Here is a 25,230-nt window from a genome sequence, read left to right on the forward strand (position 1 = left end):
CCCAGCGGGCTGCGCATTGGCACATGCGCACAGGGGGCATTCCTTAACTCACATTAAGGCCTTTTAAGCAAATACCGAGCGTGCTAAAACTCAGCTACTTTCAGTCACGTGAACGATGCCTGCGGAATGCGCATGCGCCCGGATTGCTGCCTTGGCGTTTGGAGGAGAAGCATCTGTCCCAGGTGGGTTTGGGTCGCTCGCTGTAGCTTTTGCAGAAGTTGGAGGCAGTACGCGGTTGAAATAACTGGCGAGAGATAGTGTCAGGGGCCGGGGCTGCTCATTTTGTGTCGCGCAGGCATGGCTGAGTATCAGCCGAGACCGTGAACTAGGCGATGATGAGGTGGCAGCGCGTCTGTCACTTAAGTTAGATGGGGCGGTTCTTTGTGGGGCTTCTGACTCTACAGCCTCAGGTACGTTGTGGATTCGTGGGGCTCTCGAATGTATTCCCTTGAGGAAATTGCTAGCCTGCCACATCTTATTGTCAGTGCAGTAGGATTGATCGTGCTCCGTGGAGTGGGGAGCGGGGCGCGGGGCCTAGTAATCATGTTCTAGACGGGGAAAAGCTTAGGTGCATCTTGCCTTCAGAGTGCAAAGGAGAGAAGGGGGACAGGTTCTCGCAGGAAGAAATGTTGAGCTGTGTGACTAGTTGGATTAATCGGCACAGGTTCAGAATACCATTGTTCTGCTGCAGAAAAATCACTGGTCTCTCTTGACTGTTGAACTACTTTGGAGAGTTCTGGAAGAAGCCAATTTCTGCCCCAGAACCAAATTTTTATTTCATTATCATAGTTTCAGTTATATAATTTGTTCGTCACGTTAGTCGTGTTAATATTTTGATAGGAAAAGGAGAAATTGCGGTACTTAACATAAAATCAACTCAATATTCTCTGTGATCCTCACTTTCATCATTTTGCAGATAGGAGAACTGAGGCTTGGACAGGTTAAATGATTTACCCCAGATTACACAGGGAGCCAGTCTGAGCAGGATTTGAACTTCAGTAGTCTGTGCCCGAACTCACTGCAGTTCTCTGTTCCTAGTTAGTTATAAAATTTCATGACTTTCTGTTGAGCCTAAACTCTATTTGTATAGACAAATTCTTAAGAAGCATTCTAAAGCCCTGTGTGAGAATACAAACATAAACAATAGTTCCCTTCCACAAGGAACTTACACTGTAGGGAAACAAAACTAACACCCATGAAATTGTAGTTGTATGGTACGGGAGGTAATGTACATAGGCTACCTCAGGATCAGGATATGTTTCAAAAATTTGTTTCAAGTTAATTCTGAATGTGGAATGCATCTTATCATAGAAACATTGTCGAGTGACCTTTAGGTTTGTAAAAGCTATATTTGTCTGTGGTGTGGTACTATTTCTGTGAACAGTGTTTACTCTCTATGGCCTTGTTTTCACAGGACATATATTCTGAAGTCCTGGTTAGAATGACAGGAACACATCTCTTTTTTCCTCTCTCTCCCTTTGGCAGTGCCCGTGGGAGCAGGTGCTGCAGTGAGTTGGAGCAAGATGGATATTTTAGGGCCCCAGAGATACAGTGCTGGAAAAATCTTAAGAGGCTTCTAGTCCTACTTCCCATCTGACATTCACTTTTTCTTGCAACATTCCTGCCAAGTGAATTGTCCAGTCTGTGCTTTTTTATCTGTAGTGATGGGAATGCACTTCCTTTGAGCAGCCCGTTCCACATTTGTCATGTTTAATTATTAAAAGTTCTTATTTTGAGCTGAAGTCAGTCTCCCTCTACTTTTAATCATTCGTTGGTCCATTTCTCTTCATTTTTACCTGGGTAATCGCCTTTTCAACAATACTTCTTGTTTCTTTCTTCACCATTTTTTTTTTTCCCAAGGTCTTCCCCATTTCCTTCAGCTCATTATATAACTGTAACGTTTCTTCGTCATTTTGATCACTCTTTTGTGGACATAAAGCATTTTTACAAATCAGTAACTATCCAAAAAGGTACTTTTGTGGGGTGTTTGTGCACGTCTTTATGTGTGCACATGCCTACATATGTGTCGCAGTGAGGGTAGGCACTCCATTACATGTACGTTTAAATCATCAGTTAAAGATTTGTATGTTAAGAGATTTCTTACTTTTGTGAAATACTTAACCGCAGTTCTGAAAGATCTTCAATTGAAAGGTCTTGGTATAGATTATGATTCTTTATAGTTCTTTTAATATCCATTGTACCCACAGCACTATATTCTGCCTTAGGAAAAGGAGGCTAAGTGTGAAGTTAGTGAGTACATGGAATAAAATCAGGATTGTCTTCACCATTTGTGATTCCGTGAATATTTGTTGATTATCTACAATGTATTAGACACTGTAGGAAATAAAAGAGAGTAATAGAAATAGTATTTGCTTCTAAGGAACTTCCAGTTTAGTTGTGGGAAACAACCACATTACCTTTAAATTTAATGACAGTATAAAAGGTATAAAAAATATAGTTAATTGCCAAGCATACAAAAATAAAACCCAGACTATCCCAAATTATGCTTTGGAGGATGCTCATCTGCTTCAAAATTAATTGCTGTTCGTTAAAGTAAATGTTCCATCATAACATAAGTTTTAGAAATGCTAGGTTAAAATATCTTCGGGCCTTTAGGACTTCTCAGAACCCTTAGAGTGCTAATATACATTTAGAATGACTGTAAAAGAGTGAGATATATAATGTGAGTGTTAACAAAATTAGTAGATGGTGTATTAATACCTTTAAGCATAGGAATATTCCTTGGAATACTTTTTGGAAATGTTAGTATAGATTAAAAGTGTTAGAAGTTCAGGGGTGCCTGGTTGGCTCAGTTGGTTAAGTGTCTGATTCTTGATTTTGGCTCAGGTTGTTACCTTATGATTTGTGACATCTAACCCCAGGTCGGGCTCTGTGCTGACAGTGCTGAGTCTGCTTGTGATGCTCTCTCTCCCTCTCTCTCTGCCCCTCCCCTACTCATGCTCGTTTTCTCTCTCTCTCTCTCTCTTTCAAAATAAGTAAATAAACTTAAAAAAATAAAAATAAAAGTGTTAGAAGTTCAAACTAGTGAGATTCATCTGAGAAGCTTTTATGCTTGACACTTGAATTTGGCTTTGATTACATGTACCATTTGAGTAGATAGAAGCAAGTATGAACAGGCTGAATGAGAGAAGCAAAGATGTATAAGTGGAAAGTATTGGGGGATAGTGAAAAAAGTAATGTGAGCTGATACTGAAAAGAGTTGCTTCCTTTCTCATTTTAGGAAATTGAGAACTACTGCCTTTTGGAAGGGGGAAAACTAAATGTTTAGAGTAGGCCTTCGGAGCTGGATAATCCACCATTTATTGAGTACATATTACTCAATAGTTGTTGGGATGTAAGGAACTCCGAAGATATAATACTTTTGTTTGGGGATTTATTGATCTGGGAGTCAGGAGACATCAGTATAGCATAGTAAAAAAAATATTGGCTAAGTTTGAATTGAATAGCTCAACTAATAAATGTTTCAGTGGTTCAGAGGATGGAGTGATCTCTTTTGCAGGCTTTACTCTGGACTAGTATTCATGTGCTTCAAAGAAGATACTTGTGTTTGGTGATAGCATCTTTTGAGGAACATTGGTGAGAAAGTTACTTCTTGATACACATTATGGTTTTTAAATGTGTCGAGAAAGTTTGTAGTAACCATGTGGGTTAGGAATAGAAAAAAAAGTGGTGAAGTTGATTGATAAGGACAGTAAGTAGATAAGGAGAATAGAACTAATATGCAGTTGACCCTTGAACTATGTAGGAATTAGGAGTGCTGATCCCTACCAAGCAGTCAAAAATCCATGTGTAACTTTTACTCCTCAAAAACATAATTACTAGTAGCCTACTGTTGACTAGATAATACATCGATATTATACTTATCGATGATACAAAGTTAACACATAATTTTGTATGTTATATATATTGTATACTGTATTCTTACAATAAAGTAAGCTAGAGAAAAGGTTATTAAGAAATCATAAGAAAGAGAAAAAATCCATTTCTAAGTGGACCTCAAACCAGTGTTATTTGAGGGTCAACTGTGTAACATATTCAGGCACTGCATTTACATACATATGAAGTAAGTGATATAATCCTCACTTTACCAATAAGGAAATAGGCTTGGAGTAGTTAAGTAAGGTGTCCAAGGTCGGGTTGTACTGGAGTCCAGATGAGTTGTGGTTTTGTGAGTGGGTATGGTATCATGAAGGTGCTGACAAAATCTAGGGTATTTTGTAAGAACAGTGTTGAAGTGACTGAGTAATAAATTACAGTCAGGTTGGTTTGGAGCTCAGAGAAGTTAGTATAATGGATAGAATCAGGTTTTTACTTTTATTTTACCTTCCCTCCTTGCCCCTCTTGTTTTAACTTTTATTTTACTTTCTTAAACATTATTTAGATCACAATACTTTTGTTTTTGTTTTACATTGAGGCATTTTATTTGCATGCTTGTATTACATGCCTAGAAAAAGAATCTCAGAATTTTACCCTCCTGTGTGTTTTCCTCTTGCTTCTTCCTGGTCCCTGATGCCAACTGAGGTTGTCAGTACAGTGAAATCAAATTGGCAGGATGGGAGCAGATTATTCTGCCATTTTTCTAGATCTTTGAGTTGTACATCAAATCTGGAACTGATCACTCCACATTTGTTTAACCTGCTGGTGAGGTTCACAACAGTTTTCCCAGCTCAGTGATCATCAGTGATTTCAAATTTGCCAATGTAATCATGCTTCATCATCAGAGTTAGAAACCAGATGATGACTTTGGAACATGGCCTAGTAAGAACCTGGCGTTTGCCTCTCTTTTGTCATTGTTAATGCTCTTGAGCATCTGCCAGGACATTCATGAGCACCATTGTGGTGGCATGGAAAGACGGAGGAAAGAGAAGGCCCCAGTACTTTTTTTCTTAATAGTAAGACTGTTTTCTCTGGAACTAACCACTCTATTTAAGTATACTGCCAGTAAACTCACTTTCTCTTTTTTGTTCACCCCCACCTGCTTCACTTAAATTTTATTTCCTTGTTTAAAGTAGCATGGCTTTTTTTTTTTTTCCAGTTCTTTGAAGCCACTTCCATTCTGTCCATGAAACATTCTGAGTTAATTTTGATAGAATTTATTCCAGAGATCCCATCAAAAGATACTTAGAATTATATCATGTTGAATTTGTGTGAATATTTCAGATGTTTATTTAGATGGGATTTTTGATATTTTAAAAAGTGCTCTCTAGTTTCATTAGATTATAAATTAATCTAGTTACATGATGTGGGCAACGTTTTACGTATTTATAATTTGATTTTTATTTTGATTTATTAAAATTTTTTTTTACATTTATTTTTTTTTTTTTTTAAGAAACAGAGTGAGACAAAGTGTGAGTGGGGGAGGGGCAGAGAGAGAAAGAGACACAGAATCTGAAGCAGGCTCCAGGCTGTGGCAAGCGGTCATCACAGAGCCTGATGCGGGGCTTGAACCCACAAACTGTGAGATCATGACCTGAGCCGAAGTCGTACGCCTAACCAACTGAGCCACCCAGGGGCCCCTATAATTTGATTTTTAAAAAAATTTTTTTTTTCAACATTTATTTATTTATTTTTGGGACAGAGAGAGACAGAGCATGAACGGGGGAGGGGCAGCGAGAGAGGGAGACACAGAATCGGAAACAGGCTCCAGGCTCCGAGCCATCAGCCCAGAGCCTGACGCGGGGCTCGAACTCACGGACCGCGAGATCGTAACCTGGCTGAAGTCGGCCGCTTAACCGACTGCGCCACCCAGGCGCCCCTATAATTTGATTTTTAATTTAAATTTTTTTTAATGTTTATTTATTTTTGAGAAAGAGAGAGAGAGCACGAGTAGGGGAGGGGCAGATTGAGGGAGACACGGAATCCAAAGCAGGCTCCAGGCTCTGAGCTGTCAGCACAGAGCCCAACATTGGGCTCGAACCCATGAACATCGAGATCATGACCTGAGCTGAGGTCAAATGCTCAACTGAGTCACCCAGGCATCCCTACATATTTATAATTCTTTACATGGCATAAAACAGGGTCACTTTAGTGTAGTTGGGCTCCACATGGGGAGTAAATAAGTGGTATTAATTGTCCTTGATTCAAAATAAAGTAGCATAGAAATAGTTGATACTCTTGTTTTGGCTCAATTTTTTATACTGTGGTTAATGTATTTTGAGTTTCTGGAATGTTTTTTGAGCATTTTTCTGATTGCTTATGGATGTCCTTTTATCACCAGAGTCTGTGGGAACACAGACCAGTTCAGAAAATTGGGGAAAGAAGAAAAGATGAAAAATTATACCTAATTATTTCTTGTGTTTTAAATTATGAATTATGAAAATTAAACCTGAATTTGGTATGTTAAAAAATTCACAGAGTTTTGGGTTATCATCCTTTTTATTTGCTTAACTACTTGATGTTTTACTTTATTTAGGTGGATAATGGTCAAGGAACAATCTGAAATTCAAGTCAAAAAGAAGGTAGAAGATAATAGGTAAAAGGTAAGTGTCCAGAATGCTGAATATGTAACAGGTAATTGGAGTCTATTTTTACTTAATGATTGTTTTTACCAATTCCTTTCAGAGGAAGGGTGGGATGATATACCTCTAGGCTGTTATGCCAGACTATAGGTCATCACAAAATACCTTTGGACTTTTGTTACTAGATTTAAAAGTATCATGTTTTGCTTTTGTGTAATTTGTTTCCATTGTCATTGTTATTATTATTTATTGTTTTGTTTTTGTTACTTTTGCTGTATGGAGTCTTTGTATGTGCACAACAGAATGTAGTTGAAGGTTCCATAACTTTAGCTGGGGTGTGTAGCAATTCATCGACCTACATTTGTTAGTTTTGAGGTTTAACATTTTGGCATGTTTGATACTTTCTAACTTTTTTAAGTGCAGCTGTTGCTACTTTCTATGCTTGATATGTTGAATAAAAACCCTTTTGGTTTGGTACTGTAAACCCTTTAACTGAGTGAAAGTGTGCAAAAACGAATGCTTTTTTTTTTTTTTTTTTTTTAAAGAATGACATGAGATTGAGAAGAAAAAAATAGGAGAGATTGTCAGGGGAAAGTGGGTGCGGCTGTGGATGACCATTAAACACACTTTGTGGAAGAATATTAAAGACACTTAAGAGAGCTAGATTTTACTTTGACATCTTGGATGTGCGTGAAACAGAGGGAAATGTCCCAAATACAGGTGTATGTGGTTACATGGAATCATTTTTTAAGTAGATTTTTACCTTTGTTTGTTGATACCTTGTGGAAGGTTAGTACTTAGGAAAACTTTTTTTAGAAAATGAATGGATGAGCCTCTCTCTTCTCCACCCCAGCTCCCAAAATAGGAAGAAGGTTTTAGGCCTAGAAAGGGACAGATTATTTTGTCTTTTCAAAAATAGGTTAATCTCCTGAAACTGATCTATGTCTATATATCTACCTTGTCCATATCTGTATATCTCTACCTGTATAAATGTTTTGTGAAGAGAGAGGGCCTCAGTGCTAGCATATTATGCTAAATTCCAAATCACGTGAAGGATTAGGAAGAGAAGAATAGCAATTCCACTGCAGCAAGAGTAATTGTAATTACATGTAGGGACATATAGGGATATGGAAGGGTATTAAACATTAATTGGTTACCAAGGGAACAATGGAGTTTATCTATTGTGGTCTTTAAAAATAACTCATGTAGAGGCATTTAACAGCTCTGTGTTGGCTGCTGTATTTAAATCTAAACTTGTCTGTCTGTCTGACGTTTAAGGTCTTCTGTAGTCTCGTGCTCTACATTATCCACCAAGCCTCGTTTTCTTCTTGTCCTCAGCAAGTCCCTTTTGTTCCACACTGCTCAGTTTTCTCATTGTTTCCTACACGTGTTCATTCCTATTTCTCTGCCTTGGCTAATGCAGTTGCTTCTGACTGGAGCAATCTCTTTCCTCCCAACATTCTTAAATTCTGTTTTCCTAGTACCCCTTAATTACTTCACATCACACTTTTCCTTCTTTGAACTCCTATTGCAGTTGTACTCATTACCCATAGTTAGTGTTTGATTCTCTAATGACTCATATGTTTTAGGTCTTTCTTTTGATTTAGATTATATTCTTTAGAACAAGAGCCCTTTTTTCTGTGTGTGTGTGTGTGTGTGTGTGTGTGTGTGTGTGTCATTTGCAGTGCATAGTTTGGGAGTTGCATATAGGATAAGTGATGGCTGGTTTTACCTTGTTTTTATTGTCTTTTTAAATTTATTATTGTGAGAGACAGAGACAGAGAGACAGAGAAAGCAAGCGGGAGAGGGGCAGAGAGAGCGGGAGACACAGAATCCGAAGCAGGCTCCAGGCTCTGAGCTATCAGCACAGAGCCCAACAAGGGGCTCAACCCACAAACTGTGAGATAATGACCTGAGCCCAAGTTGGCCACTTAACCAACTGAGCCACCCAGGCACCCCAGTTTTACCTTGTTTGAACGTGCTTCCACTCAAGTGTTGGATGATAGAAAAGATGGTGATCCTTTTCCTTGTAAAGTTGAATTCTTCCGTTTGCTTTTGTTTAGACTTAAAACTGTTTTTGTTCCTTTTTAATTTTTTTTTTTCCTCCTTGGATGTCTCTTGTAATCCCTTGCTGTTGGTCCAGATTAGTTGTTATCATCATTGATTTATCTTCTGTTTTAATCTGCAGAGTTACCTAGCCAAGATCACTTTGATGTGAGAAAATTTGAAATCAGCGTTGAAATTTATTGCCTGTTCCGGTCAAAGTCTGTAGGCTATAGAAAAAAGAAATACTGAAGTTTGCATCTATAAATGTATACCAAGATAAACTCAGGTAAGAGAGCAGTTTCTAAAATAAGAGCATATGAAATATGCTGCTTTAATGTATAATTAACATAATTAGGCAAAAAGTCATTTTTCTGTGTATTTAAGGAGCCTGATTGTAGTTGCAGATAAATTGATTTATGATATGTTAATTTTTGTATTACTTTCCACCTAACATTTTTTCAGTCAAAAGGATTGGGTTTTTTTTGTTGTTGTTGTTGTTCTTTTGCTTTTTATTCCTTACTTTCTTAAACTCCTTTGATCTGCACTTCTGCTTTAGCCTCTTTGGGTATACAGGGTGTCACTGTACCATGTCAGTGAGCCATCTTCTTGGTTCATCTTGCTACTGTGAACATCTGCAGTCTATAATGACTTCATATTTACCCAGGTTTGTTTCCTGATGAGATTGGAGTTCAGTGGAGTTATCAAAAAATACAAGTGTTTCTTTTTTTCAACATTTAGTTGTGATTGAATTTGACTTGTTTACCCGATATCAGAGTAAGTTGTGAAATCTTAAGGTACGTTAGTTCATTTAAAATTAAATTAACTAGGGGCACCAGGGTGGCTCAGTTAGGCGTCCGGCTTCAGCTCAGGTCATGATCTCACAGTTTGTGAGTTCCAGCCCTGCGTCAGGCTCTGTGCTGACAGCTCAGAGCCTGGAGCCTGCTTCAGATTCTGTGTCTCCCTCTCTCTCTCTTCCCCTCCCCTGTTTGTGCTCTGTCTCTCTCTCTCTTTCAAAAACAAACATTAAAACAATTTTTTTAAATTTAATTAACTAGCTTATGAGGTACCCGAGTGGCTCAGTTGATTAAGTGGCCGACTTGGGCTCAGGTCATTATCTCACAGTTCGTGAGTTCGAGCCTTGCATCAGACTCTGTGCTGACAGCTCAGAGCCTGGAGCCTGCTTTGGATTCTGCCCCTCCCCTGCTCACACTCTGTCTCTGTCTCTCAAAAATTAATAAATGTCAAAATAATTTAAAATTAAATTAACATACCTTCAATTTAAATGAAGAAATATTTTACCTACCATTTGAAATATCTTTTTATGGTTCAAATTAGTGCATAATCCTCTAGCATTTTCATTGCCTTCATTTAAGTGTAAACATCGCATTTATTTCTCTCACAGAATTATACTACTATAATTCTGCATGACACTTACCATGAAGAAAGTTAATTTATAATTTATAGAAACCAGTGTTAAAACAATATTTGGGCTTATTCTACTAAATCTTGCTTAATGTAGAATTGGATTGAGGTTGATGTGTATTTTGGGTCGTGGTACATTATATCATCTGTGTTTTATCCTACTATATGAAGAATGAGTATAACTCAAGTACAACTCAATTTTAACAAATATTTATTAATGTGTCCAACTTGTCAGATAATAGGTGCTGGCAATAATACAAAGTAGTACACAACACAACTACAGACAAAAATCCCTGCCTCCATGGAACTTATATTCTCCTGGGTTTGGGGGAACAGATAGTAAATAAAATAAGTAAAATATATAGTGTATAAGATGCTAAATGTTAGGGATGCGGTTAAGGCAATATTGGGGTTGGGTGTTGGGAGTGAGGAAGTGTTGAAATTTTAATTAGCTTGGCTAACCAAGGTTTCACCAAGCAATGACATTTGAATAAAAATCTGAAGAGGTAGGGGAATATGCTATATGTACCTTAAGGTGGAAAGAATCTTCCAGGGAGAAGGAATTGCATATGCCTTTTTCAGATAATTAAGTTTGTTGGAACTATTATAATTAGGCAGGTATTATTATAGGTTCACTCAGGATTTTTATTTTGACAGAATGTCCAGCAAGGAAGTAAAGACTGCTCTAAAAAGTGCTAGAGATGCAATCAGAAACAAAGAATACAAAGAAGCTTTGAAACATTGTAAGGTAACCAATGTTTTGTTTTGTTTTGTTTTGTTTTTCCTTCCACGGTGAAAGTGTGTTTCCCATTCACAAGTATTATGGATGTAATAAGTGTATCATTTATTGTCTAAATATAACAAAATGCCTGGGTTGTTTAGTAGCACCATTAGAATGGTTGTGCTAGGACAAACTACTTCACCATTCTTAATTTTGTCTCTCTCTGTACTGGTAACTTATCAAAGTCATGTTCTTAAAACCTGAATACCTCTGTGGTATCTTTTGATGGGCTGTACTATGGAGCACTACTGTATCATAAAGTTCTTCTTCTTTAATGGTATGTTGACATTGTAATTCTATTTGGTTTGTGAATGGGAGACTCACGATTCTAAACCCCTTTGTATGCTGCTGATGGGAATGTGCCTGTCCAGAGGGAGGAATTGTATGTGCAGGAAGGAGAGAGTAATGGTGGAAGTGAAGTCCTTGGGAAGGGAAGAGAGGATGGGATCCCAAGTTTGAGAGGAGAGTCTTGATACTTCTTCCATCTTAGCAGGAGGAAAGATAGGTGTAAATCCAGATTTGTAGATTGTCAGATTTATAGATTTGGGGGTAGGAAGAGGGGCATGTTCCCCTCTGATGTCTTCTATTTTCTTAGTGAGGTATAAGCTGAAAGTGGAAGAGCAATTGCATAGGAGGTTTGAGACGAAGGAAGGTACGAAGTAGTTGTTATTTATTGGGAAAACGAACTTACTAGTAAGGTTTGGAAAGGATTGCCAGGCCCTGCTGAATGTCCATTTGAAGTTTCATGTTATTGAAGGGACATCAGTGAAGTCAGTTGTGTAGCTTCTCCCTTCACGTTCAACTTCTTAGGCTTAGAAATGGGCATGTTGTGGGTCAAGTATGAATGTTGAGAAAGATGATGGAGAAGAGAGGAGAAGGAGTTGAGGATGTTTGCAAGGGAGTGATGACAGTGATGGGTCAGGGGAGTCTAAGCTGGGGAAGGAGGAATGAGAATTGAGAAGTGGGGCAGTAGTAGAAAAGAGGGTGGGGTCAACTAACTGGACATATCAGAGGTTAAAGTATTGTTAGCTTTGGTAGTTACCCCATTTGTTGGGTTTTTGGGAGGCAGCATTGTTGGATAGAATGGAATTTGTGCTATATAGATTGGTGACAGGTTGCTAGAAGTGTTATGTGGATGTGTATAAAAATAATAATCTGGCTCAACTCATGTCAATATTCTTTTCTTCTCTAGAATATGTAAAATCTTAACTGATTTCATTTTAGCTACTGGTTTTGTTTTCTTACACTAGAACCTATTGGTTTTCTGTTTCAAACTTTTACCTTAGCAAATAGCTGTTATTTCTGAAAGCAGTAGCTCTACATAGAATTTTTTTTAAATTTTTTTTTTTTTTTTCAACATTTATTTATTCTTGGGACAGAGAGAGACAGAGCATGAATGGGGGAGGGGCAGAGAGAGAGGGAGACACAGAATCGGAAACAGGCTCCAGGCTCTGAGCCATCAGCCCAGAGCCTGACGCGGGGCTCGAACTCACGGACCGCGAGATCGTGACCTGGCTGAAGTCGGACGCTTAACCGACTGCGCCACCCAGGCGCCCCTATAGAATTTTTATTCCCGTTGACAGGTGGTGTTTAAACATTCATCACCACTATTTATTTTGAACATATTTGATATAGTCACGTTGGGGTCAGTCTGCTTTCTTACCCTACAATTTCAGTGAAAACTCTCATCTGTCTAAGAGAGGGCAATGTTGTCATAGTGAAAGAAAATGTGGGAGTTGGTTAGGGTGAAATGATAGGGAAAACAGTTTTGTGAATTGACCCGTAACAGTGTGGAGTGGAAGCAGGCAGGATGGTTAGGTGGTATGAATACTTTCACTCTTTTTACACAGCATTTTCAGGGAGCATGGGGAGGCATTTGATGGAGGCATCAGGATTACTTGGGCAGCTTTTAAAAAATATGACTCCTATTTTTGACCTGTTACATTTACTGATCCAGTTGCCCTCCTCCTCTCCTTGAGGAAACTGAAGACCAGAGACGTTAAGTGGCTTTCTTAAGATTGCTCAATGGCAGGTCCAGATTTCCTGACAGTCAAGTAGACTGTCTTTAGTTGCTTTTTACCCATTAGCTTCCAAAATTTAATGACCTGCTCTTTTAATTTTTTTTAATCAGACAGTGTTAAAACAAGAGAAAAATAACTATAATGCCTGGGTTTTTATTGGTGTTGCTGCAGCCGAGCTAGAACAACCTGATCAGGCCCAGGGTGCCTATAAGAAAGCTGCTGAACTAGAGCCAGACCAATTGCTGGCTTGGCAGGTATGTACAAATTTCGTGCCCTATATTATAGTAAAGACGTTTTTCCCCTTTGTTAAAAATATAGGTAACAGCTTTAAAATGGGCATTTAAACCTTTACTTAACCTCAGAAGAAAAAAATTTAAATGTATTGGTTTTCTAAACCAGCAAGTTAGTTTAAAAAAAAAAAAAAAAAAGATGCCAGTGAAGCTGTTTTCCATTATTTAACATCCAAGCCAATGGATTATTTCTAAATGTGAGGATTAGAATTGAAATATGATTATGTAAATCTCTAACTTAATTATGTGTGTATATGAAAGACTTATCAACAATATTCTTTATGCTTGAGGGAAACATGTATATTAATATGTTTTCTAAAAGTAAAGTATAAAAAATGTGCAGTCTGTTTTGAATACGAGTGAAATTCTTTTTTCTTATTTAATGGTCTTCATGTTTTTTGTTGGCTTCTCCAACTTCTTCATATTTAATAACTTTGTTTCCTATCTCAACCACATCTTAGAAACTGTGATTTCTAGTAGGTAGTAGGGGAACATGAACCTGTTTGCCTCATGTTATGTGAACAAGAACATGAGTGGGGGTATCTGGTGACACACTTACGGAGATGCCTGCTTTTATTATGTATTGATTGATTTAGGATATGTGATCTTTAATTGAAGCAAAAATTACTGTCTCCACAAAATGCTTGGATTTTTTTTATTTGGCCATATAAAAGTAGGGTCATCTGGTAATGTCTTAAGAGTTAAGATTATATAATCATTCAGAAATATTTTTTGTTGTGAAACACTTCAGATGTATTTTCGGAAGTAAAGACAATGGTATAATGAGCCCCTCTGACTATCACCTAGCTTCATTAAAAATCCACACATTTCAGTATTTTTTCATCTATACTTTCATCTATTTTCCCTCACCCTTAATTATTTGGAGGCAAATCCCAGACATATTGTTTATTTGTAAATTATATTTTTTTAATCACAAATAATCTTTATAGATTGTCACTTTGTTTAGCAAAATCAATGTGAGAATGTTGTACTTTTTGGAAGAATAATCTCTATTGTTTCCTATTTTAGGGGTTAGCAAGTTTATATGAGAAATGTAATCACATAAATGCTAAGGAAGACTTACCTGGTGTTTACCAAAAGCTCCTGGATCTTTATGAAAGGTAATCACTGTAAGGGGAAAGGCAGTGTCTTTAAAGTTTTAATTGGAATAAATTGATAAAAACTTATATAGAAGTACTCCAGACATTTACTGGGATTTGAGAAGGATTTTTCTTTCATACTTTGGTTATAGAATTCCTTGATTGTGACTGAAACAGAATCAAAACACGATTAATATGAGGACTGATTAATCTGGGAACTTTGATATAATTTTCAGTTAAGACCATGGAAGATATTATTTCTTAAACCTTTTATTTTTTAATGGGAGGCTCATTTTATAAAATTTTCTTGTGGTATGAAAGAGGATATGTTCTAATTTAAAGAAGATACATTCTAATTTAAAATAATGCCTGAATGTATTACTGGGATTTATTAATTTTAGTATCTTAAGTCCTTGGTTGTTTTCAATAATCAGATTCAAAATCCTTTTTTTTTTTTTTTATTCTAAGTGTTGACAAACAGAAGTGGTGTGATGTCTGTAAGAAACTTGTGGATCTATATTACCAAGAAAAGAAACACCTAGAGGTTTGTAAATGATTTGCTGGACTGGTAGACTTCTTTTAATGAAACCATTATTTAAAAAAAGCTTTCAGGGTGCCTGAGTGGCTCATTGGTTAAAGGTCCAACTCTTGATTTCAGCTCAGGTCATGATCTCACTGGTTTGTGAAATTGAGCCCCATGCATCGGGCTCTGCTCAGTATTCTCTCTCTCCCTCTCTCTCTGCCCCTCCCCCACTTATGAGTGTGCGCTCTCTCTCTGTCTCTCTCTCAAAATAAATAAATAAACATTAAAAAAAAGAAAACTTTGATTTTAGCTTGAGAGAAAATTTAAAAAATTACTATGTAGTATGATATTAAAAGAATATAGAGAAATAATACCAATTACAGTATTTTGGAACTTTGAAATTTTAGTTGTCATAACTTCCAAACCCTTTTGAAACTAGGCAGGGATAAATAAATAAACAAAGGCATCATCTGTAGAATTTAGTGACGTGTTTGTAGTGCACCCATAGTGGATGCTCTAAGTTAGGAAGTTTGGGGCGTGTAGTCTTATTCCAGTTTCTACTCTGGTATCTCAGTCGTACTTCTAAAGTAAGGGCTGTGTGGATTTACCTAGTCACCTTTTTTGTAGAATTCAGAGTAAATGGAGTTCTGGACTTTTGCTGTTTTATGTATTAGCAGATGAAAATATTGCTATTTGTAGATTTTATATTTTTTGCACTGGCGTTTTTGATATTTAAGATAAAATAATGATTTAAATCTCCCTCTTCATAGGTGGCCCGAACATGGCACAAATTGATAAAGACACGGCAGGAGGAAGGTGCAGACAACCAAGAGCTTCATCAGCTGTGGAGGAGATTGACTCAGTTGCTGGCTGAGAGTACTGAGGATCAGAATAATGAGACCCAGCAATTGGTATTAACCCATTTATTCCCTACAGTTTGTGTCATGAAAATTGATCATTGAATTGAATTTGGCAAATGGAAACATAATAGCGTAATATAGAAAAGTGCCGTATGTCAAAATTGTTATCAGAGTTCAGTTTTAAATTGATAGAAGTTCTTGCTGACACCGTCAGAATTATTGGCCTGCAGTCTCATACTAAGTCCGGACAGAGTGGAATTGGTACTTAGGGTATCATAATTTCCTTCCTTGTGTTCATAAGAATCCATAATAAATCAGTTATGCCATCACTGTGAAAAAGAAACTATGAGCTTGGCTTTCACAAAACTACGGTAATTTCTAAAGTTGTACTTACTTAAAGATATGTTTCTTTATATTTTTGAAATAAGAGTACTGAATTATTTTGAGGTTTAGCAACTCGAGTATTTTGTTTATGGTATTTATTTAGGGTACTTATATCTAGAAATATTCCTTTTTGGTGTACAGTGTAGGGCACAGTGAAGTAATTGAAAAGAATTTTTAAAAAGATTAAAACAATTCATTGATTTTGAACTGTAGTTGGAAAATGTCTTATTCTACTTTTTTATACTTCTAAGTTTAAAAGTAAACTTAATTTCTTATAATAAATAATCACTCACTGTACACTTGTAACTTGAATGGACTATTTATTTATTTTAATTTTTTAAAAGTTTATTTTTGAGAGACAGAGAACGTGCACAGTGGGGAAGGGGCAGAGAGAGAGGGAGACACAGAATCCAAAGCAGGCTCTAGGCTTTGAGCTGTCAGCTCAGAGCCCCATGTGGGGCTTGAACCCACAGACTGTGAAATCGTGACCTGAGCCCAAGTTGGATGCTCAACCAAATGAGCCACCCAGGCACCCGAATGGACTTTTTAAATATAAGCAGTTATAGGGGCGCCTGGGTGGCTCAGTCAGTTAAGCATCCGACCTCGGCTCAAGTCATGATCTCACGGTTTGTGGGTTCGAGCCCCACATCAGGCTCTGTGCTGACAGCTTGGAGCCTGGAGCCTGCTTCTGATTCTGTGTCTCCCTCTCTCTCTGCCTCTCCCCTGCTCACCATGTTTCTCTCTGTCTCTCAAAAATAAATAAATGTAAAAAAAAAAATTAAAAAAATATATAAGCAGTTATAGACTGTAAAGGATGGGAAGTTCATTTTTTTTTGTATGTTCATTTGTTCACTCATTAATTTATTCTTTTATTCAGAAAATACTTATTAAGAACCTACTATATTTGTCAGGCAGTGTCCTAAATGCTGGAGATAAAAATAACAAAAATAAGATTTGCATTTGTCTGTGTGTTGGTTTATCTGTGTATAGATTTAGTTGTGGAAAAAATTGAGCAGTGACAAAATTAAGTGGTTTGCCAACTTCTCTCTCTCTTTTTTTTTAATGTTTATTTTGAGAGAGAGACAGAGACAGAGCGTGAGTGGGGGAGGGGCAGAGAGCGAGGGAGACATAGAATCCTAAGCAGGCTCCAGGCTCCAAGCTGTCAGCACAGAGCCTGATGCGGGGCTCGAACCCACCCACTGGGAGATCACAACCTGAGCCGAAGCCAGATGCTTAACCGACTGAGCACCCAGGCACCCTGCCAACTTCTCTTAAATGATATCTTTATATTATGACATCATGTAAGTATAGGTTACCAGAATATCAAACATATACCGAAATAAGTAAAAAAAAAAATTTTTTTTTGAATTATCTGTTTTCTCCTCTATGAAAGAGAACTAATTATACTTGCCATGTTAAGACTTGATTCTTAACTGTTAAAATATGAAAAGAGGATTTTGGCGGTGGGGTTATTTTCACCTTGAATTCTAATGATAATTTCGTTTTATTTAAATGTGTTCATGAAAAAAGACATCACTTGTTTTCCAGATGATAATTTCATTACTATTTTTTTTAAACCCCTTGTGCTAAACACCACAAGTTAGGCTTCCTTTTTTGCAAGATCATTAACTTAATCAGAACAGTAAAATTTTACTTATTTTTTTTCAACGTTTATTTATTTTTGGGACAGAGAGAGACAGAGCATGAACGGGGGAGGGGCAGAGAGAGGGAGACACAGAATCGGAAACAGGCTCCAGGCTCCGAGCCATCAGCCCAGAGCCTGACGCGGGGCTTGAACTCACGGACCGCGAGATCGTGACCTGGCTGAAGTAGGACGCTTAACCGACTGCGCCACCCAGGCGCCCCAAAATTTTACTTATTTACGTAGACTTTATACCATACTGTACAAAGAAAATTGGAAGTAGTGAACTGTATTTTGAGTTTTCAGTGTGAAGTCATGGAGATTCATTTTTAAAAATGGTAGAACTTCTATAATTAATTGAATAGTATCCTTTAAAATGCTTGATTTGGGTTCTAGTATTGCTATTCTTGCTCAAATACATTTAGAAAGCTTCTTTTGGTATTTTCTTCAAAATAACTTAGTAATACTGGATAAAAAGTGATTTTATTATAGTTCAGTCATATTTCTGGTTTTCTTTTGATAAAAGCATAACTTCATAAAATTTGTTTTTTAAGATTGAAGATTTCCTACCATTGAAGATGTTCCAAAGGACATGCTGGTGATTTTGGTAGAGATATTTTAAAAATGATCTGAGCAGTAGCAGTTACACTGCTATTCATGATTATACCTCTCCAGTTGACTACTTTATAGGGAATAGCAAGCACTTACAAGAATGTTTTGTTAAATTCATAATGCTGATTTATATAGTTACCCTCATTAGTTCAGTGCAGTCTCCTGGCCAGTTGGGGTTAAACTGTATTCAAAAACCGACGTGCCATTTTTTTTTTTTCTTCATGAAATTGCCAAGGCCAGATAATAAAATACATTTGCAATTAGTTGAAGTTGTATCTTGTATAAGTGAGTCTTACATGTTCAACTGTTTACTACATTTGTCATTTCAATATGCTACAGATGATAGGTTTTTTGTTTGTTTCAGCTTTTAACTGCTTTTGAGAATGCACTGGGCTTATCAGAAAATATTCCTAGTGAAGATCACCAAGTACTTTATAGACATTTCATTCAGTGTTTATCCAAAGTAAGTTGATTTTAAAAATCTCTGATGTGATGTTTATATTCTAATTAGGAAAGTGTTCACAAGTATATTTTACTATTACTTAGTTTATTTTACTTTGATATTTTCTAGTTTCCTCATGAAATTGCTAGGTTGAAGAAGGCCTGTGAAGGAATGATAAACATCTATCCCACTGTACAATATCCATTAGAAGTGCTTTGTTTGCATTTGATTGAATCAGGTAATTTCTTCTTTATTATATTGTGTGTCCTAAAAGTGTATGAGCATGTGAGAGTGATGTTGCTATCAATAAAAAAATTGTTTCATTGCCTACAGTGTGCCAATGTATTGTTTGAATATTTCTTGACATAAAAGGAAGTACAGTATGTTGCCTTTACGCACATGAAGAGGCTAATAAATGTAGGAAAGTATAGTGACACAGAGGAATTATGAATTCCTGAGTTCATTGTAGATCATTGAAGTCTTTTGGAAGGTGGGAATTGAGGAGAGTCTTAAATTTTCCATACAAATTAGAAAAACTGGAGGAGGTGAAAGGAGCTCTGAGGGCATGAACAGAAGCATGGAGAGAGCTAGGTTGTAATTTTTCGGAATAGTAAGATAGTTTCCCTTGCTCTACTGGAAGGAATAACTTAAGATAGATTTTGGTTGAATAGGTTAGACCATATTGCATAGGGCTATGAATGTCACGCAACGGGTTTTGTGAACCATGCACATTCTCAGGGTTGATGTTATGTTGCAGTGTCACAGGTACATAGTTACACATGCTGTAATACTATAAAGTAATGGAGCTTATAAATGATCTCCTTTTTTAATGAAATAGAGTAGATTCAAAACAGAGATTATGTCTTAACGTATGCCTCTCCTTTCCTGGGGAGAGGAGAGAGAACTGATGACACCCAGCTTGCTAGGAGTTGTCAGAACCTGTGTCTGCCGACATCTTGTGCTCAGGGCTGGTGTTCAGTCTATTTACAGGAGGTTGACCCAATTGGTTTTCACACCAGTCTCTGTCCTTTCTGTCAGTATCTGTGCTAAATAGATTGTTTTTCATATAATTTGACCATCACTTTTGTCCATGCCTGTATTCAACTGATGTGAACAAAGTTCATAGAAATTAGTCAGTGAAATGGAAGTAATTTGTGTTAGTGATTATAAATTATTACAGAGCTTTACTAATTGTTTTTACTTTGTTGCTAAATGAGTAGACCTGTGGGGATGCTTTATGTATGAATAACCATCACATGTTTCATTATAGAAAAATTGTTGAAAACTAGGGCTAGAGGTAACCGAGGGAAAATGCCTGTTGGAAAATTATCATTGCATCTATCTTGGCTCTCCACTTTAAGTTTCCCTTCTAGTTCTACTTGTACTTTTTCCCGGCTGGTGTCTGAATTTATTTTTTTTTTTTTATTTTTTTTTTTCAAACGTTTTTTATTTATTTTTGGGACAGAGAGAGACAGAGCATGAACGGGGGAGGGGCAGAGAGAGAGGGAGACACAGAATCGGAAACAGGCTCCAGGCTCTGAGCCATCAGCCCAGAGCCCGACGCGGGGCTCGAACTCACAGACCGCGAGATCGTGACCTGGCTGAAGTCGAACGCTTAACCGACTGCGCCACCCAGGTGCCCCTGAATTTAAGTTCAGAAATGTTACCTTCAGTCTTATATTTTTTTGGTGAGAATTAAGCAGATCCCCTTTTCTTTAACTGACTCAGAAACAGACTTGCAAGAGCACTTTTCACTAATGTGAGAGAAGAACTACTAATTGTTTCAGTCAGTCAACTTATGAAGTATAAAATCAAACTAATACAGTAGTATGCAGGATAGATTGTATAGAAGATAGACTAGATTGGGTAGACTAAATGATCTTGGGAATGAATGAACTGTGAACATATGTGAATATGTTCTACTGTAACAATAGAAAGTAACACCTGAATGAAAAAAAAATAGAAGAGATTTGTTAGAGGTAAATGGAGGAAGAATATAATTTTACTTTTAGCTCTCTTGAAAAGTTGGTCTAATATAGAATGATCATCTGTAAGAAAGTTGAGTGGTGGAGAGGAGATGTTAGTGGACAAAGGAAATGTCCATCTGGCTTGCAGATGAGAGATCTGTACTAAGACTAGACATAAATAAGGTTTAGAGATCACTTGCATGTTGGTTAAAGTGAAGTGTGTGACTTTAGAGGATGACTAAAATACAAAAAGCTGAAAACTGTCTCGGGTGGTGCTGGATGGCTTAAAGGGAAAGGGAGGAAGAAAGCAAAGAGGAAAGTAGAAAACAGAGATGCAGAGAAGTCTCACAGGAACATGGAGGAAACTGATGTGAAGTAACAGAGAAGGCTCAAGGAAAGAGCATTTCAGAAAGATCTTCATTGACATATTGAGCAGCTAATTTTATGATTGGGAGGCCTTTATTTAGGGCTATTCTTTCTAACCAAGGTGATTGAATTGGAACTTAGATTTCAGTGATGGGAAGAGAGTCCAAAGAAGTGGTTAGCAGATATTAAAAGAAGCAATCTAGGGATTTGACCGATTGTGTTTAAGGGAAAGGAGGAGGAAGGATACAAAGGGGATGGTAAACTTTTAGAGGGGTAGGAGGATTATAGTCCTGTTGCCTGCGAGGAGAGTTTCAAGAACAAAGGGCTAGTTAACATTGTTAATTTGCATTGAGGTCAAGGAAGATGAGGCATAATCAGAGACTTTCAGTATGAGGAGCATACTTGTGAATTTTTGTGGGTTTTCTTTTTCCACTGACAGGAAACATAGTTCCAAAATTCACCTAGTTTCTTCAGATTTTAACATGAGACCCAATAAGTTCCCAAGATAAATGGGCTGATTTTTGTAGTTGGCCTCTGGTACCCATCCCTCCACCCCTTTTTCTACTCTTACAATTGCTATTGAGAAAGTAATGGCTATTGTTCACCCTTTTCTATTTTCTTTCAGCTATTAATGGTTTTTACTATTCCCTTATTCTTGACCTGCTCATGGGCCAAATGGCACAAGACAATACTTGAAATTTCTTTTTGAAGACTGATTGAAAGCTTTCTCAATAAGCACATGTATGCCTATAATGTAGATTTGTTGAATAAACATGGCCCCTGTATTTCAAAAAGATTACAAAATTATAGAAGAAATTAGATCAAAAAGTCTGCAGTTTTGCACGTAAATTCAGTATTTGACAAAGCATTCTAGTAAAGAGAGAGCAAGTGGGTTATGCTAAATGATTAGAGAGTGTGTTGGTTTACGTGAAAAAAATCATCCTTGGTGAGGGTATTTTGTAGAACTTAAAGAAAGAGAGGTTTATATCCTGTTAAGGGGGAGTGGGTAGGTGGATATTCACACATATGGTACATCAAGGAAGAGTTTTTTCTTTGTGGGATCTTTGGCTGTAAGAATTTGTGGGATGGAGTGGTTCAGGCTTAGGTACATTCTAAGGTAAAGCATCATTCTTGGCATAGAACTTTGACAGTTAATGCAGGACAGTAGGGAGCTGTGGTTAAAGATTTCTTGTTTTCTTTTCATTGCTTCTCTAAACCAAACTTTCTGTGCATTAAGAACTTGTGGAAATCTGTAAGGTCTTTCAAGACTGACCTATCCTCCTCCAGTGTGCTTTAGTATCTGCAGAATGTGGTACTTCACAGCAGTTAATCACTGGGTTCTCTTACACTGGGGACAAATATATTTGGTTCTCTTTTGTCCTCCTTTGCATGTTGAGACTTGAAGATTCATTTTCAAAATGACTCAGTTTATAAAGCTTCACATAACAAGTAGTGAATAGCTTTTATAGTTGTCAGCTGGTAAAATGTTATTTTGTGCTAAATGACCTCAATTTATTTTATTTTGCTTTATAGCTGAAATGGGGGAGGATAAGAAAGCTTGGTTCTTCAAATCCAAACATGAAAAAGCTCAAGATTGTGTGCTCTGGAAATATTAGAAAATCTGTATGCAAATAAAAAAATGAGTACATGCTGTTTTGTTTTGTTTTTTTCCCCAAGCTAGGTTTATTTAAAAGAAAAATTCTATAGTAGTGATCAGTTTCTTTGTGATGTCAGCAATTGATTAGTTATTTTTAAAAATCACCTTGTTTTGGTGGTAAACTTTAGGAAATGGAATTCTCATCAGTATTACTGAGCATCTATCCTGAACCTCTTCAGAACACCTTTTATTCTTGGAGATTTAGCATTCATTGGCCCCAAATCTAACTTGTTTTATTGGCAAATAAAAATAATATTGTCAGACTTGTTTTCAGGTTGTTAAATCTGGAATCTTAGGCTCTTTTAAATGTTAAAAAGAGCAGATAAATAAATGATTTTCTATTCAAAAGAATTCAAGTTTATTTCCTGTTTCTAGTCTCCACCTATTATTCAGCTAGTATTCTCAACAAGAGTTAGTATGGAGAAGAGGGGTGAGGATTGAAGCTTTGGAATATCCCTCATTTCTACCTAGGATCAGTGATGTTGTTATTACCGTTGATGGTTTGGGGGAACACTAGAGAAAATTCCTCTTTGTCATATGTAGAGAATATGTTTCCCAGGGCTAGAACATAGTCTGCCCAAATCTCTTGATTTCTGTAATTGTGCTCCCAGATGTTAAGGAAAGTTTATCTTGTTTTAAAAGTTTCTCTTGTTCATCTTAGCCTTTTAGAAACTGTTTTCATCTACCTACCCATACTTTGTTTACCTTTGTAAGTTTTTAGGTACCGTGCTTATGGATGATCTTGAAAGATACATGGTTGGCTTCTCTTCTTTCCATCACAGGTGTGTTTTCTGTAATAAGGGCAGTTTATGTGGCCAAGGTAGTCTGTCACGAATTACATTTCTATGGAATAAGAGAGTTTTGATTCAGATGGGTAGAAATTTAAGAATTTATTTTTTTTAATGTTTTATGCATTTTTTGAGAGACAGAGACAGACAGAGAGTGTGAGCATGGGAGGGGCAGACAAAGAGAGGAAGACACAGAATCCTAAGCAGGTTCCATGCTGTCAGCACAGAGCCTGACAGGGGGCTCGAACTCATGATCCGTGAAATCATGACCTGAGCTGTAGTCAGACGATTAATTGACTGAGCCACCCAGGCGCCCCAGTAAAAATTTTTTTAAAAATATTTGTTTATTTTTGAGAGGAAGAAAGAGAGAGAGAGAGAGAGAGCACGCAAGAGTGTGTATGGGGGAGGGACAGAGAGAGAATGGGACAGAGATTCCAAAGCAGGCTCTCTGCGCTGGCAGTACGGAGCCATATGCAGGACTCAAACTCAGCAACCATGAGATCATGACCTGAGCAGAAGTCGGAAGCTTATCTAAGCCACCTAGGTGCCCCTAAAGTAAAATTTTAATAGCTATTTTATTTTCTTTTCTAGAAGGGTGAACATTTTTATTTTTCCATAGTAATTCTCAGCTATTACTTATTAGCAGACTAAGTCTTTTGGAGGATCAGTTCATAATGGTGTTCTTAAAGGACCATTACAATATTTAATGGATGTCTATTGTATACAAGATACTATGCTAGTCCCTACCCTCCAGAAGTTACTGTTTAGCTACAGATGTAGAAACACAGGAGATATATATACATATGTATGCATATGTATATATATATATATATGTATATATGACTAATAATAAAGGTGGTCTGTGGTATTGATGAATTCTATAGGCCTGTGGTTCTTAAAGTATTGTCTCTGAACCAGTAATATCAGTATCACCTGAGAACTTAGAAATGCCAACTTTCAGGTCTAATATCAGACCTACTGAAGTCAGAAACTTTGACAGTGGGGCTTAGCATTCTGTGTTTTATTTTTTTTTATTTTTTATTTTTTAATTTTTTTTTAACGTTTATTTATTTTTGAGACAGAGAGAGACAGAGCATGAACGGGGGAGGGGCAGAGAGAGAGGGAGACACAGAATCGGAAGCAGGCTCCAGGCTCTGAGGCATCAGCCCAGAGCCCGACGCTGGGCTTGAACTCACGGACTGCGAGATGGTGACCTGAGCTGAAGTCGGACGCTTAACCGACTGAGCCACCCAGGCGCCCCATCATTCTGTGTTTTAACAAGTCTTTTGGGTGATTCTGATGTCCAGTTTAGACAATATCTCTGCTTGAAAAAGGGAAAAAAATACCCCACTGGTGTGCTTGAGAGGAATAGGGTATATGGAATGAGGCATGTCTGTTTTTGGAAATTAACATTTATGGAAGCAATAGTGAGAACACATTGGGAAAAGAAAATTCATATCTAGAAGAGTAATAATAGCTGGCTCAGGTCTTTTTTTACAAGCTAACAAAAGTAGTATTTCTTCCAATTTGCTTTCATATCTCACCAAACAATACTGAAGTTTTAATTCTTTAGCTGTTATGAATTTTTTTACTAACTTGGACTGCTAAATCAATATATAATATCATGGATTCTATATTGGTGTGTATCTGGTTTTGAAAAATTTGAAACAGATAACCTAAATGGTAACATGCAAAGAATTTATCTTTGACATCTGTGACTGAAAGGGTGGCTCCACCTGGAGGTATGTGTTTTAAATAGATTTCAAAAAAAAGCATCAGGCTGCTTTTTCAAATAAATTAGTTTAATTTAATTGTTTCAAATAAATTAGTTTAATATTTATTCTTCAGGT

General features: G+C 37.1%; 1 protein-coding gene and 1 pseudogene across 5 annotated transcripts in view; one reads left to right on the top strand and one right to left on the bottom strand.

Moving 5' to 3' along the window:
• The first annotated feature begins 92 nt into the window (after positions 1–92).
• Positions 93–25,230, top strand: part of SKIC3 (SKI3 subunit of superkiller complex) — an 88,556-nt gene continuing 63,418 nt past the window's right edge. For 2 of the 5 annotated variants that reach the window (XM_025923709.2, XM_086695357.1), the window contains exons 1-10: positions 93–182; positions 6,434–6,500; positions 8,668–8,811; positions 10,605–10,695; positions 12,860–13,003; positions 14,069–14,160; positions 14,608–14,683; positions 15,433–15,573; positions 18,525–18,623; positions 18,732–18,840. In XM_025923709.2, coding sequence (XP_025779494.1) covers positions 10,606–10,695; positions 12,860–13,003; positions 14,069–14,160; positions 14,608–14,683; positions 15,433–15,573; positions 18,525–18,623; positions 18,732–18,840 — 751 coding nt within the window. In that variant the 5' untranslated portion in view covers positions 93–182; positions 6,434–6,500; positions 8,668–8,811; position 10,605. Of the gene's footprint in view, positions 183–216; positions 411–6,433; positions 6,501–8,667; positions 8,812–10,604; positions 10,696–12,859; positions 13,004–14,068; positions 14,161–14,607; positions 14,684–15,432; positions 15,574–18,524; positions 18,624–18,731; positions 18,841–25,230 lie in introns of those variants that run through there. The other 3 variants (XM_086695316.1, XM_086695437.1, XM_086695504.1) reach the window with 3 other exon arrangements.
• Positions 4,466–4,880, bottom strand: LOC112860391 (small ribosomal subunit protein uS8 pseudogene; annotated as a pseudogene).

Source organism: Puma concolor, chromosome A1 (assembly GCF_028749965.1).
Source record: "Puma concolor isolate L17-30 chromosome A1, mPumCon1.1.hap2, whole genome shotgun sequence".
Lineage (NCBI taxonomy): Eukaryota > Metazoa > Chordata > Mammalia > Carnivora > Felidae > Puma > Puma concolor.